Source organism: Cupressus sempervirens, chromosome 8 (genome assembly GCF_028749045.1).
Source record: "Cupressus sempervirens isolate cs-2001-9-10 chromosome 8, ASM2874904v1, whole genome shotgun sequence".
Taxonomy (NCBI): domain Eukaryota; kingdom Viridiplantae; phylum Streptophyta; class Pinopsida; order Cupressales; family Cupressaceae; genus Cupressus; species Cupressus sempervirens.
Genome location: NC_143125.1, coordinates 82,838,321 through 82,852,598, shown reverse-complemented (window position 1 = coordinate 82,852,598; position 14,278 = coordinate 82,838,321). Strand labels below are relative to the sequence as shown.

The 14,278-nt window shown below is 35.0% G+C and overlaps 1 protein-coding gene across 1 annotated transcript in view; it reads right to left on the bottom strand.

Annotated features, from left to right (window-relative positions):
* Positions 1-13,880, bottom strand: part of NFS1 (nitrogen fixation S (NIFS)-like 1) — a 39,103-nt gene extending 25,223 nt beyond the window's left edge. Inside the window, exon 1 of the mRNA XM_089796859.1 lies at positions 13,472-13,880. Coding sequence (XP_089652985.1) covers positions 13,472-13,798 — 327 coding nt within the window. The 5' untranslated portion in view covers positions 13,799-13,880. The remainder of the gene's footprint in view (positions 1-13,471) is intronic.
* Positions 13,881-14,278: the final 398 nt, after the last annotated feature.

Here is a 14,278-nt window from a genome sequence, read left to right as displayed (position 1 = left end):
ATACGATCACAGTCCCAAAATCTTCTTATTAGCTTCTTCCCTTTCCAAAGTTGTCTTTCCAACTCTATTTCTTGGCCATCGACACATCCCAAATTTAATCCTTGATCTAAAAATATTCAGATGCTAATTAGGTAAGAGCATCCATCATTTGGAAATGGTACTGCGTTTTGATGAGAAAGGTGCCTCGCTTGACTGATTTAACACTGAAATCTTATTTCCCATAAAATCTGATATATAACTTGTTCTTTTAAAGCCGAATTAGCACTAAAAAGTTAAGACTGTAGGCATTAAAATCTGGTGGAAAGGTGCCTCACTTAACTGATTTCACACTCAACACTTATTGTCTATACAATCTGATAGAAAACTTGTTCCTTTAAATCCAAATTAGCCCTATAAGGTTAAAACTGTAGCATTAAACTCTGATAAAAAGTTGCTTAACCAAGTTTAACACTCAAATTTTATAAATGCAATTACTAGCTACCTCAAACATGTCCATGAATTTGGAAATTCAACTTGGATCCCATATCTTGGGACCATCAGAATTATTATAATTAGGAAATGCCTCAGCACTCATCCTTAAGAGAAGATTGTCAAAAGATAGTTCCGCATTCACTTCTGAAAAAGGGTTTGTAAAAAGTTGGTAGTTATTTCCAATGTCTGAATTAATCCAATCCTTTTAAATGGGTTGTACGACAACACTTCATTAAAGCAATGAATCGACAAGAAACTCCATGCCTTAATCTGATTTATCAATGGCTGTTCATTTATTGAACTCTGAATCAGCATGTATACCTCAATCCCAACATTGTTATGAAGATTCATGTACCCCTCTTCCTTGACAGATGTTCCTGAAAAATCAGGTTCAACATTGACTTCTGATTTAAAATAAGTAGAGTAAATATCTTCTTCCTCTAAGGTATCAACCAAAATTGGTTTCTACTCAATGATAAGTTCTAACTTCATTTCCTTAAGCAGAAACTCTAACTTTCATTTCAACTAATAAGTAAGGCTTCAACAACTCAACACCCTCCAACAAAATGTTGTTACTTTCTTGTCATGAATTCTTGATATGTCTTCATCTTCAAAATAGACCAACAATCTGCTGAAAGTTCATACTAATATAAATAGGTGCTGGTGACCTATAGGAAGCAATCTGAAAATGATATTTTCCTTTCGCCCCAGGCTGGTAGGATACACAACTCTGATATCACTGTAATATTCCAAGATGCGGTATTAAAGAAACAACCATATCTCCAAAAATAGGCCACAAAAAAGTTTAAGATTTTATTTGCACATAAGAAATCCTCTAACAAACTCAGATTTACATTCAAATTATCGATCTGATTTTATTTGAGTATATGAAAGATACTAGAAAGCACTCAAATTCTGCCCAGAAATTTCAAAAATGGCTTACAGTCAATTTCTTTTTTTCAAAGATGAAGGTGATTCAGTCACAAATACCTCAGAAATGTCTTCAGAGGCCAGCTATCCTTGCCAAAACTCCCAAAATACCAGCCACAGGTCTGTCCCATTTGTCCTTTCTGTTGCTATCTTCAATGATACTTCAAAATATAAAGACATATTGCTTTAGATTATCCAAATCTGAAACTGTAGCTCTGAATCTCGCCTCCAAATTGGCCCCCCAAAACCTGATAGAGAACTACAGTCGGAAAATGATGTGCTAGGGCATCATAGACCAAGCCCTTCCATTGAGACACGCCCTTCTGACCATGGGACCCATATGCCTCTCTGAAACCAAGAATACTTGATTTCAAACCTTAAGCCAAAGACTGCAACAGTAATAGATAAAAAAACTGGTAACATAATCAGCTCCAAAAGAAACTTAGAATGTTATAATAACTCCCAAAAGGATAACTTAACCTCGTCCATTCATCCAATACCAACTCAATACAACACTCCAAATAAAATCCCTCAAAATGAGCCAATATGCTCCTTGAAATCCCACATCCCTTTGACGTTTTAGGCACATGCTTAATTAAATCACTATAACTGCGTGTCACTTTAGTCATTAAACTTATAAGAGGACAACTTGAGTCTTTAAGCTAGAAGTCACTTAAGTTGAATAAAAAGATGTGCCCACAGCTTAAAAACACTTAAATTCTCTAAAGTTCTATAAAAGACATGCCCACAACTAAAGAGTAGAATAGAGAATGAGCCAATGACTCCAACTGTTTACACAATGATGTTGCAAGTCCTCTTCCTCCTGGATAATCCAAGGAAAGGACAGCCAATGCCTAGTTATGCTCCACAGCTTCAGTTGGTGACACTACAAAAGAATCCATCACTGCCTGCTAGACCAGGATTTCCTCTTTCCACTACATCGATGGTTAATTTCAAATTGGCTTAAACACCACCAGTCTACATTTGCTTTGCCTTAATGTTTGTATATCTCTCCACATTAAAGGAATGTATGAAAACAGCTCACTCCGTTCATTCCAAAAGACCCTAGCACTGCCTGTCAGACCATGATTTCTTCTTGCACCACATCTAAGTTTAGAAAGTCTTATAGTCAAGGAGCTTCCTGCAACTAATTCTCCCAAACCCTTGATCTAAATTAGATATTATAATGCTGTTCTAGCTAAAATTTGGAAAATCAATTGACAAATTCTGTGTTTTGTTAGAAAATTCACAATATCAGCAATATATATTAGTAAAACCAAATCACCATCTCTATCAGAAATTAACTTCTCGTTCAATCCAGCCCATGAAAAATAACTATAAGGAATAAACACTCAGCCAGCAACAATATTCAGAATTCTTATTGTTCTAGTTAAATTTTGACAAACTGAATAAATTTGTGTATTGTATAAAGTATACGGGTATTTAACCTTTGAAATGTCAAAACTAAACACTCAGCTAACTTTTTGTAATTCTTAGCTAAATTCTGGCAAATTGAAAAATTTTGTGTATGTTTTATCGAAAAACTCGTACCATTTCTTTGGCAAATCACTTGTTGGTGAGTCTAACTTTTGAAAAGCATAAATAAACTTGTACTGAGACTAAATTTCAAAAGTACAAAATAAACCCTCATTTTTCATTAAATTATAAAAACAAATTATTATTCTAGCTATAGTTTAGCCTTTGTTCAACAAGGAAGCATCACACTCCCCCCGACCCAAAAATAATCCCCCCAATTTGTGGGATGGGGACATGTTGACAACATTGGAGAATTGAAAAGGATGTCCCCTTGCCACTGCCACTTAAGCCTCAAGGACATTTCTGGGACTTTCCCCTCAAGGAGGAGACATAAAGGAGATGCATCCTAGTTTGGGGATGGCTTTGGGGACAACAAAACATCCAGAAATCTAGGGGACTAAAATAAGTGTCCCAAGGACTTCCCCCATGGTAACAAAATAAAAAGTTTAACATTTTAAAAAAATCAAAAAATGTTTCAATTTGCATGCCACAAAACCTAACCCTATATTGGTCTATGGACTCTACCCGAACCCTAAGCACTCACAAAAATATTATAAATAGGCACATAAATTTCAAAATAGTAAGGTCTTAGTATTGTAAGAAATAAGTGAGAAAATTGTTGAAATTTTGTCATTGATGTCAATGGTTGATCATCAAGATCGTATAAATCTCATAGGATTACTCAAAGTAATAGAAATTCGGTCAAGCTACTTGCTTGCTTGGTTGAGCTGTTTGACATACTTGAGGTTCTTGAGGTGCCTGGAGTGCTTGAATTGGTCTGTTGCACCTGGGTGTCTCCTTAAGCTGCTTGTGTGTCCACTTTCTTGCCAAGTCAGTCTAAGTCCTCAATATTGGCATCTCAAATCTTTGCAATTCAATTAAATAAGATATAAAGGCAGCTACAATTGATTCCTTTGTAATGAGTGAGTGTGGGGACAGCTTCAGAATTACTGTATGGCATTTTACCTGAAGCAAATTCTGCTATTTATTCCTCCTCTTTTTAGTGTGTTGTAAGGCCCCTTCCCTAGTACCCTATTATAAATCCTAATAACACGAATATGATTAGATATAGGGAGAGTCGGAAGATGAAATGTCATGTTTCTACCTCATGTGTATAGAATGTGAATTTTATACTGTTATCATACACCCTATGATAGAATGATGGTAAGTAGGTTCCGGGATTTAAGTATGCCATGACTGGCATTTTCCTCACCAATACGAACCTGAGATCTTATTGAGACTGATATACATTTTAGTTATTATTGTGCTAAGTATCGTATTCGAAATAACACTAAGTTGATATGCTAAGACCCTATGGAATAAAGGCTTGAGATATCACAACTTAGAAACCATATCGATGGAGTCGTGCTATCTTATGGCCTATTAGGATAATTGAATAAATCAACACCCACCCATGTGAACATCACTTGTAGTCACAGCTGAAAGTTGTTATCAAATTTGGATAAGGGTCTGCACGGTAGAACTCAGTATGATGTAATGTTATAAGTCAATTAGTGTGCAAGTAGTATTAGGGTGATATGTTGATATTCATAAGGATAGATTTTACGGCCCAACAAAATGTAATTGATTTATTCAATGATTGATGAGACATGACTATGCAAACATCCTGTTTACCTGACATAATTGATACACCTTATAATGTATTATCTCATAATGATAACGGGATGTTGTTAGCAATCAAACTATATTTAAGTAAATCAAAAGATAATTGCGATGTTTACATTTTGACGATTTTGATCTAAAATATGTGTTTAGAACTAATTTTCATGATGAATGATTTAACAGTAGAGATTCAACATTTTGTCATTTTGATAGCGAATGGATTATGATGTGGTTTGATCATTTGATTAGATATTAATGTCGATATGCAGATTCTGATATTTTAATGCTTTAAATGCTTTATATGAAAATTGATTATGATGTTAACGTGAATTATTTAATATGAAATTGTCATGCACCTATATACATGCACTTTATATGATTTTGTTTTTTATTTTATTTTTCATTGGGGTACTGATGTTTGAGTTTACTGTGCAGGCAATTGAACCATGGAATTATTTGGGGAAACAAGGTCCAAACCCATGTAAATACGGTCTACCCAAGGCAAATCTTTGGAAGATTCAAAAGCGTTGTTGTGATGTATTTTATTTCATAAATGTAAGCTTGCTTGTGTGTGTGTGTGGAAATTTTAATCTCAAAGTGCATTAGAGACATGTCATGTTGATGTGTAATGTGCTTTAATGTGTCACTTGACACTTGTAGATTTTTTTGTGTGTTAATGACATGTCACCTAGGGTTTTAGGCATGGTAGCGTTTTATTCTTAAACTAATTACCTTGTTAAAGATTAAGTAAACCCACTTGACAAGGGATAGGATGGGTCACTATCAAAAGGAAATTCGAATTGAGACTTGACCAGGGTTTTGAAGAGTCATTAGGTGGTCCCAAAGTGTCCTTTGTATAACATGATAGTATAACATGTTAGGGCCTAACTTTGACCATGTTAATGCCTAGATAGCCTAGGGGGGGCCTTTACCAATGCATTCTTCCACCAATTCGAAAATGGTCACATGAGCTCTTCCCCATGTTTCCATTAAGTCAAAAATAGCAAACTTAGGGGGGGACAAGTTTGTAAGAGGGAGTGGCTTGGTGTTTTTGCCAAAATAGATAGTGGAAAAGCCTTTTTAGGGACACTTGGACAAACTAGTTGGGTGTTCACCCACTCTCTAAGTTTAGAAACAGTTAGGGTTTTGGAGGGAGGCTAAGGGAGCTCTTCATCAACTATCATTGCCTTTAGCTTGGGCCAAGGTTGATGCTCAAACCATGATCATCTTTTATATTTGCATAATGATGCCGAAAGCATGTATTGTTGTTGTGAATTCATGTATTGTCATTGTGAGTTCTTGTATTGTGTTGTGATGGTGTGATTGTGATTTGTGTTACATGTATTTCCTTGGTTTCCTTCTTGATATCCTTGTTTTGTTTTGGATGTTGAATTGTAAATGGGTGTAAAGGTTTCACTCACCCTAGGGAGAGAAGAGATGCCTTGGGTGAAGGGGTTAGTTGGGCTCAACATTGTAGTTGAGAGATTGCTCCTCTTGGAGAAGGTTTTGTTGGTCATTGAGTATGAGCAACATTGAAGCCATATGCCTTATTGATATTATGGGAGGTATAAGTGTGTAGATGTGATGTGGAGAATAAATTTTGATAACCAGGAAGAGGCATTATTCAATTGCAGATTTTATATATGTATATGGATATGGCAACTCTCCTCTTTGGAGAGCCCGCCTTCACCCAATGTTTCATGGTCCAATGGTGGATCATTGTGTTAAACCTTGGAGGGATTGGATATGTATCATGATGCTCTATTGTATGCATTGTTAGTTGCATGAGTGTAATCCATGTGAGTCTTGTTTCCCCTGCTAGGTGGGTGGCTTCTTAGAAGCCTAGGATGGGAGGTGAGCCTCCATGGTTTTTGGTTTTGTGTTCTTGTTTGTAGGTTTTGTGCTCTTTGGATCCAAGGAAGAAGTGTGATGTCCTTCCATGTGTTGATGAATAATGAAGGGGCCATGTCAGTTGAAAAGAATGAAATCTTTCTTTATGTTATTGAATATTTCCTTGTAAGGATAAACCCTTCATATATGCCTTGGTGCATTGCATTGCAAAAGTGGACTTTTCATTGTGTGAGCATTGTTGTGGAGAATGAATTCATGGGAGGAATAAAGAAACTTGGATACTTCCATATGTAATTGCCTTGTAAAATTTAATATTATGCTTAGCTGCATTGTAATGTAACATTGATTTATCATAACTAATGGGATGTAAGAAGCTTAATTCATTTAGGTATTCTATTACTCTCAAACTTCATAGGAAAGGATTAGATATCGATTTACATCATGTCATTTTTTTATTTTATTTTTTTTATTTTTTTTTATTTTGGTTGTTGTTGTTTTTCCATGAATTGTTACATATAGATGCAAATCAATACAATAGATCATAAACAGAAAAGTCTAATTATATATTAGCTCAGTAAGGAAGTTCATGAAACATTCCAATATTGATATGAGAAAGAAATCTAATGATGTCCTATTTGATCTCAATACAAATGTATTTCATATGTTGAAACTATTATTCAAGTGTTTTGGATAGATTAAAAGCTTTATACATGTGTAAAGGAATGTTAAAATAACATCAAATTTAGCACCACACAAATCATCTTACTATTATAGTTGAAAATAGAAGGAAATATCTCAAAGATATGATGTAGTCTAAATTTCATAAGAGGAGGTATGTTGTAGATGTAGATTTTACTCCTCTGGAATTTGTATGGAGAATAGAAAAATACTCCTCTATCTATTACAGTCTAATTAAATATTCATCAAGGAATATTCCTCAATACCCTCAACCGTTATAGAACTCACCTAGTAGTACCACACATAAAATCCTCCCCAAAAAATATATATATACATGTAACCTATGGTGTCATTCCTAAGTAAAGAATTTGATCTAATTAGGGGAAAGGATTTGTTTGTTTAAAATAATATAAAAAAGAAACACAGTCAATAAATAAAAAACACAATGGGGAAAAAGAGGGAGGGTGGTCCCCACTTCCCCCTTCCCTCAATCCTCGTTTGGCGCATTAGGCACTAGCATGTCTAACAAAGTCAGACCTCCCCCTTAAGTGCTTCCCTAGGTGTTTGATAAGCCGCCTACCTAGGAGAGAGAGAGGGGGTGGTCGGCTAAGGGGAAAGGGGTAGGTAGGAGTAAAAAGAAAAGGACAGCTTGGGTGGCGTGCCTCTAGGAATGTGAAAGGGTAAGTGGTAAGTAGTAAGTGGGAATGGTGGGAGTTAGCAAGGTAGTTAGGAAATAATATACTCCATAGGAGTGGTTAGTATTTAAGGTAGGTGGAATTAGTAGTGAGGTCAGCTTAAATATCTATGTTAGTTAACTAGCATTTAGTTTAGGATTTTCTTTTGGTGGCACATTTACTCTAGTAGCAAGTCAAATGGATAGAAGTGGGATAGTATGTTAGAATATGAGTTAGTGTAAAAAGGTAGGATACTAATTAGAGTAAATAAAATAACCTTGTTGATAAGTGGCCTAGTATATGTATATATAAAATAAGAAGGGATATTGGCATGAGAATAAAATTAAATAAAATTTGAATTATAGGTTTTGTAAAATTTTAAATTTTATAAAGGGGAGTTATGGATTCTTAGATTTTCGGAAAGGTGATGTGTATTAGGAGGCATGGAATGGATGTAAGAATACTTCATCTAGAGTTGTATAGGAAAATGAATGTGTTTAATATAGGTAGTAGATTAGTTTGATATTAACATGTACTTTAGTATAATACTGACACAAAATGATAGCCACTAAGTAATATTACAAAATGTCATAGATTTTTATCGTAATGTTGCTAATATATAAATATATATATACTAATCGACGTGGTCATGAATGATATTAGTAACATACGAATATACATGTCATCTAGTCGCTAGGTATGATGAACTACAAGCATAGTAGTTGAGAACTAAGCATTTGGTATAGTAATTAGTGACCTTGGGGATGAGATTGAAAGGACACCTATGGCATGTTAATATAAGTATATATTGATGGTTGGTTCGATGTTGGAGATAGTTAGATATAAATCATATTATGAATTAGCAAGATATCATTCAGCATACTAGACTGACTAGGCATAAGTGATCCTAGAAGGGCCCTAAGGCTATAATCAAGCAAACAATATAATACCTCAAAATTATGAGTGTATGCAACATTTTGGAAGTGAGAATTATGGGTAATCAGATTAATTGTTTCATAACTTGAGGGAAAGTAAGCTACTCGAGTTACACCAATGAGCTTGGAAATATGGCAACGAAGTGATAATAATTTATCTAACAAGTGTGCACCGATACTCAAGTCCAACATCCTAATTCAGTGAATTAACTACGTCACTCATTCAAGGTGAATAATATGGATACTTGTACTTTGCCATAAAGGTATCGTATGTAGTAACAATACCCTAGATGCAAAATTCTAGGCTATACTTAGTTGAACGCTCTAGAATAATGTTTAGTAGACCTTTTTGAAATCTATCATTGAGGACCTTAATGTTGAGCCCTCCTTGTCTAACAACTATTGTTGTATCCATTAACCGCTGATGTCGATTGGGTGGATACCTCCTCCCAACCTAGTTAAGATCTTTCAGTTAAGGTTTAATGGTATGTCGCAACTTTATAAACATAAACATTAGGTCCTTGAACTCCTAGCCATTTGATAACCTGGCTAACAATGTATAGTCCTTTTTGTAAGAATCCCTAAGCTTCCTTTCTAAAAATAAAAAAATAAAAATAAAAATAAATAAATAAAAAATTTGTAGTGGTGTTCTTGCCCTGAAATTTTGGGCATGACATGTGTTACTTATTTTATCGCCAAATTTTTTTTTCTTAAGGCATGATATACTATTGGCTTGGTTTTTAAAACTTATTTTTGTCAGAAGGAGAGAAAACTAGGATAAGACCCAATTGTGTGTTACTTGTTGGGCTGGGCATTTTTAAGAGTCATGTAAAATAAAGGATTGGTGTGCAATAATTATTCCTCAAAATAGGTGAGTAGTATTGAGCAATTTAATTAAATGAGCAGTGTGTATCATGAAGAAGAATAGAGACTGGGTGTCACGTAAAAAATAGAGATTGGTGCAAATTTTATGGCTAAGTTTTTGTGAAGAGAAAAGTGAGTGTCATGCATTTGAACATGGTCTTGTGCGTTTAAAAACAGTAATATCCATTTTTTTATTTATTACTTACTGTCTATTTTTTGAAGAGTCGTGCAGCTGTGTGTTGTATTTTTGGCTGGGTGATGAATTTATTGGATTTTTTTTAAAAGATCAATTGGGAAGAAAGATTATATCTAGCACAAGTTTGGGGAATAGCAAATAATACTGTGTTTCATACAAACTGGTGACAAAGCCATTAGTTGTTCAAGAAAGGATTATATATACCAAGCCACCTATCTACCCTGATTTGAACTCTGGACATGTTGAAGAGTTGTGCTAGGGAGACATTGCTGGATCACAAGGGAAGTCACAGCAGCTATCTATATGCCAAATCTGAATTTGTATATAGAATGCAACTCAATGGACTTCATCTTCACATGACTTATGTATATGCAAACTGCTGGGTGATATTAATTTTCAGCTGGAATTGTTGGATCGGTCTGTGCAATTCAAATTTATACAAACAATACTGCTGCTATATTCAGATGCTGTGAAAGACATGAGTGTGTTTTGAGCAATAAATATTATATTTAGTCGAGAAGAATAGAAAATGTAGTATAAGATGAGAATCAAGAAGCATATGTATCAAGAGCTGTGTAGCATTAATGCCACAGAGGAAGAGCTTATGAAAGTATGAATAGTATTTTGTGTCAGAGTGATTTGGTGTATGTAGGAAAACATCTAAGTACTTAGTATATCTTGCCACAACTGGGCATATAAGTTGATAGTATGTGTGATTTCTATGTTAGATATGTTGTTAAGAGTGGTGCATAATATAGGAGGATGTCAATGATTTGAGCAGATTGAAGACGTGATTTTTAAAGGGGATGTTATTCTGATTTTTGAATTTTATGTGGAGCTTGTGTTTCAGCTATTCAGAATTGGCACTTTGCTCTCAAACTAGGGCTTCTGCCTTAGCCGATTAGAGGTGCAGCTGTTCGGAGTTGGTGCTTCAAAGAGATTTGGTGCCTTCCGAGAGTTAGTGCTCCTTGTGGGTTGGCATTCACTTTTGTATTTTGGGTTGGTGTCCATTTCTTTTACTGATAACTATTGTGTGCTGTGGTTTTTTAACTAAAAAGGTTTACCGCAAAAGGGTCTGCCTCTGCCTCCCCCTTCTAAAGTTTCTGTCACCACTTGCAGCTTTTATATTGTTATTTCTAGCTTTCCAGGATATGCCCATGTGAGACTAATGTCTTGTCTGTACCATGTTAGGGAAAATTGCAGCATTATTTACTTTAGATCACTACCTTTATCCTAAACAAAAGTGATATTCATATTGAGAGTAGCGATTCTACAAAGGGTCAATGGAGATTAATCAAAGACTGTTAATGAGGTAATGATTCCATGAAGCACGCAAAACAAAAAATTATTATAAGTTTCATTCAGCAATTAATAAAGGGAACTCCAAGGCAGTGATTATTTATGAAGAGGTATATCTCTTGCAAAGACAATAGTCTTAATGAAAGAATGTGGTCCCTTCTCATTCAAAGATATAAGAGGGAGAACAAATACATTGGGAGAAGGCATCAAGGACTCGAGCAATAAGAAAAATATGAATTGGATAACAGATCATGAATTAATATTAGCAGCAATTATTTTTAGGCCTTTCACGAGCTGATTCTAATCTGATGAAAACCTCATTTTATTTTTAATATAATCATACTGTTACTGATCAGGAAAAAATAGTAAGTTAAAATTATTAAAAAAAATCTATCACATGTTAAATTTTGAAACCATTATAATAGATATAAAGAACGTTATAATATATATTAAAAACATTTTATTAATTATATGTGAAGTAATAAATATATTATAAGCTCGCAATGGATGCAAAATTTATTTCCATCATGAGCTTATGAAATATTAATTATCTAATATAAATTTGAATATACATTGGCAGTTCCTCTAAAACTGCATCACGGGCTATAGCAATATCGGGTTGTTGGCATTTTTGTCCACTTACTTTGTTCAAGTTTTCTTCCCTAGAAAAATATTTACATGTCGGAACAATCCTGATGACCAGTAGACACAATATAGCGACAATCTCTCCCACGCACTCTGCAGAAGAAATTTCCTTTTCCTCTGACAAGCTTTCCAAAGCTTTGAAGGAGCCGAGAACATAGTTGATTCCAAAATGGACGTTTCGTAGTTGAAAGAGCATCAACAAGGTTTCGTCATTTCTATTGCAGATTCTCACAATGTAAGGTTTCTTCATTCTGCCCGAGAGTATGTATCAGATGGCTAAATGTAGTTCACTTATAATTGCCCTAGCTTTATTTCGTACGAACTTTGGGGTGAATCAGAATGAATTTTAAAGATTTTATTGGAACTTGCCAAATTTCAAGTTTCATACAAGAAATGTGGCGAACCGTGTGACATTGCTAGCAAGTAAAATTGCTCTAGCTTTATTTCATACGAATTTTGGGGTGAATCAGAAAGAATTTTAAAGATTTTATTGGAACTCGCCAAATTTCAAGTTTCATACAAGAAATGTGGTGAACCATGTGACATAGCTAGTAAGTATGTATTAGGAGATTCGTATAATGGTCCATTTTGAATCTAGGAGAAATGGATTACAAATAGGAAGGATAATCAGCATTCGAGCTCTTATTGATTACACCACCAAAGTTAGAATGACTGACCAGCCTTCTATTATCATGGGTTACCAGCCTTCCATTATCATTGTGTGAAATGGACCAGAAATCCTTCTGTTCTTCCAGGCTTGATTGAGGAAGACGATCAGCCTCAGGATGAACTGATGGATAGAAGAGCGACCCACCTTCCATACTCTCAGAGCAAACAACCTTGAGATTGCAGTTTGCAAATGTTTCAAAATGATGAGACTATAACAGAAACAATGGTTATTGCCTTGATTGGCGATAAATATGAATAATGCTTATGCGATATCATGATCCTTAGTAATATCTAGTAAAAACAGATGTTATCAAGGCTTATGATTTAAGATCAGTTTCCAGTGATTTAATTGTGTAACCAAGACTTATCTTATAAAGGGCATTTCAATGGTAAATTTATACTCTTAAATGTATTGCAGTTCTTATTTTAATTAAAACTGTGGTTTTAGGGCGAAATTTAGGAATATCCCTAAAGGGCGCATTACAACAACCTTTTGGGAAAAAAAAAACACGTAGCCAGCACTAATTTTAAGAATTCTTGTTATTCTGGAAAACTTTTGATGAGTCTAATGAATTTGTAAACATTTATTACAATGCTTTCATCATTTCTTTGAAAAGTTTTGCTTGTTGATGACTCCCAACTTCTTCTTTTTTTTTAACAACAAATAAACACTGAGCCAGCACCGAATTTTAAGCCTTGTCATTCTAGCTAATTTTCAGGCGTATTTACGAAGTTTATGTGCATTGTGCATCATATTATCAAACTCTGCACTATTTCTTTAAAAAAAATTGCGTATTCATGTCTTTTACTTTTGAAAACACATGAAACAAACATTCAAAAGGCACGAATTTATTAAAATTAATATTAATCTACATATATTTTGGCCAGTACAATAATATTGTATACAATTCATACTGTTTCTGTGGAAATATAGCTCGTTGGTGAGTCTATCATTTGGGAATGAGTCCATCATTTGGGAAAACACGAAAAAAAAGAACTCAGCTCACATCAATTATGCGCAGCGTATGAGTACTCGCAAAAGAAATGTATCCAATTGACAGAAATCGACATAGTGACGGAGAGAGAGAAGGGACCCTAACCTGTTCACGGGCTTTTTCAACAGCTTGGTCTGACTCCCAACCGAAGAGATGAGTCCTGGAATGAGGATTTCCATAGCGATGCATGTAGTAAGGCAGCATGGCGTCTAAAACACGAGGATCCACGGGTGACGTCGCCTGCATATCCAAGTACAGCGGACGGCCTGCAATGTTGACGCCTTTCATTTTAATTCCTCCTTCCGCCATAGTTTCTTCGATGGGAGTCACCACCGCTGCTGCTGCTGTGGATTGTTGACGGATGGCAGATGGCTTGGTGAGGGTTTTGACGACATGTTGCAGCAGCTGGGGCTTCAACAATCTTGACGCCATTGTGCTTCCCGACTTGCGCCAATATCAGTAAAATACAGTCCTGCAGAGTGCCGCTTGAAGAAATGAGAGGACGAGATTAGTTATTATAATGCAGGTTTGTGGCAGGGTTTTATCAGTTCATGTCGGTTGGAAGAATTTGTGAGGGGTAACGTTAAAAAATGAATTTATTGACGAAATATGTTGAAGTCAAAGCCGCAGTGAGATCATATACTTTCCTAGTCCTCTACGCAACTTTTTTTACTCCTTAATTTAATATATATAGATATATAAAATAACCCGATTACGGTTTTTTCCAACATATGACCTTATGGGAGGAAATTGAGTAGTTTATGGTTTCCGGTTTCAACTTAAAGAATATTGTAGTAATATTTTCTATGCATCTTCCTTTCTACTTATTAGTCCGTTCGGTTGTCATTCTAATAATAGTTCTTTTCAAAATTCGTCCAAAATCATTTTACACATATAGTCGTAAACAATATT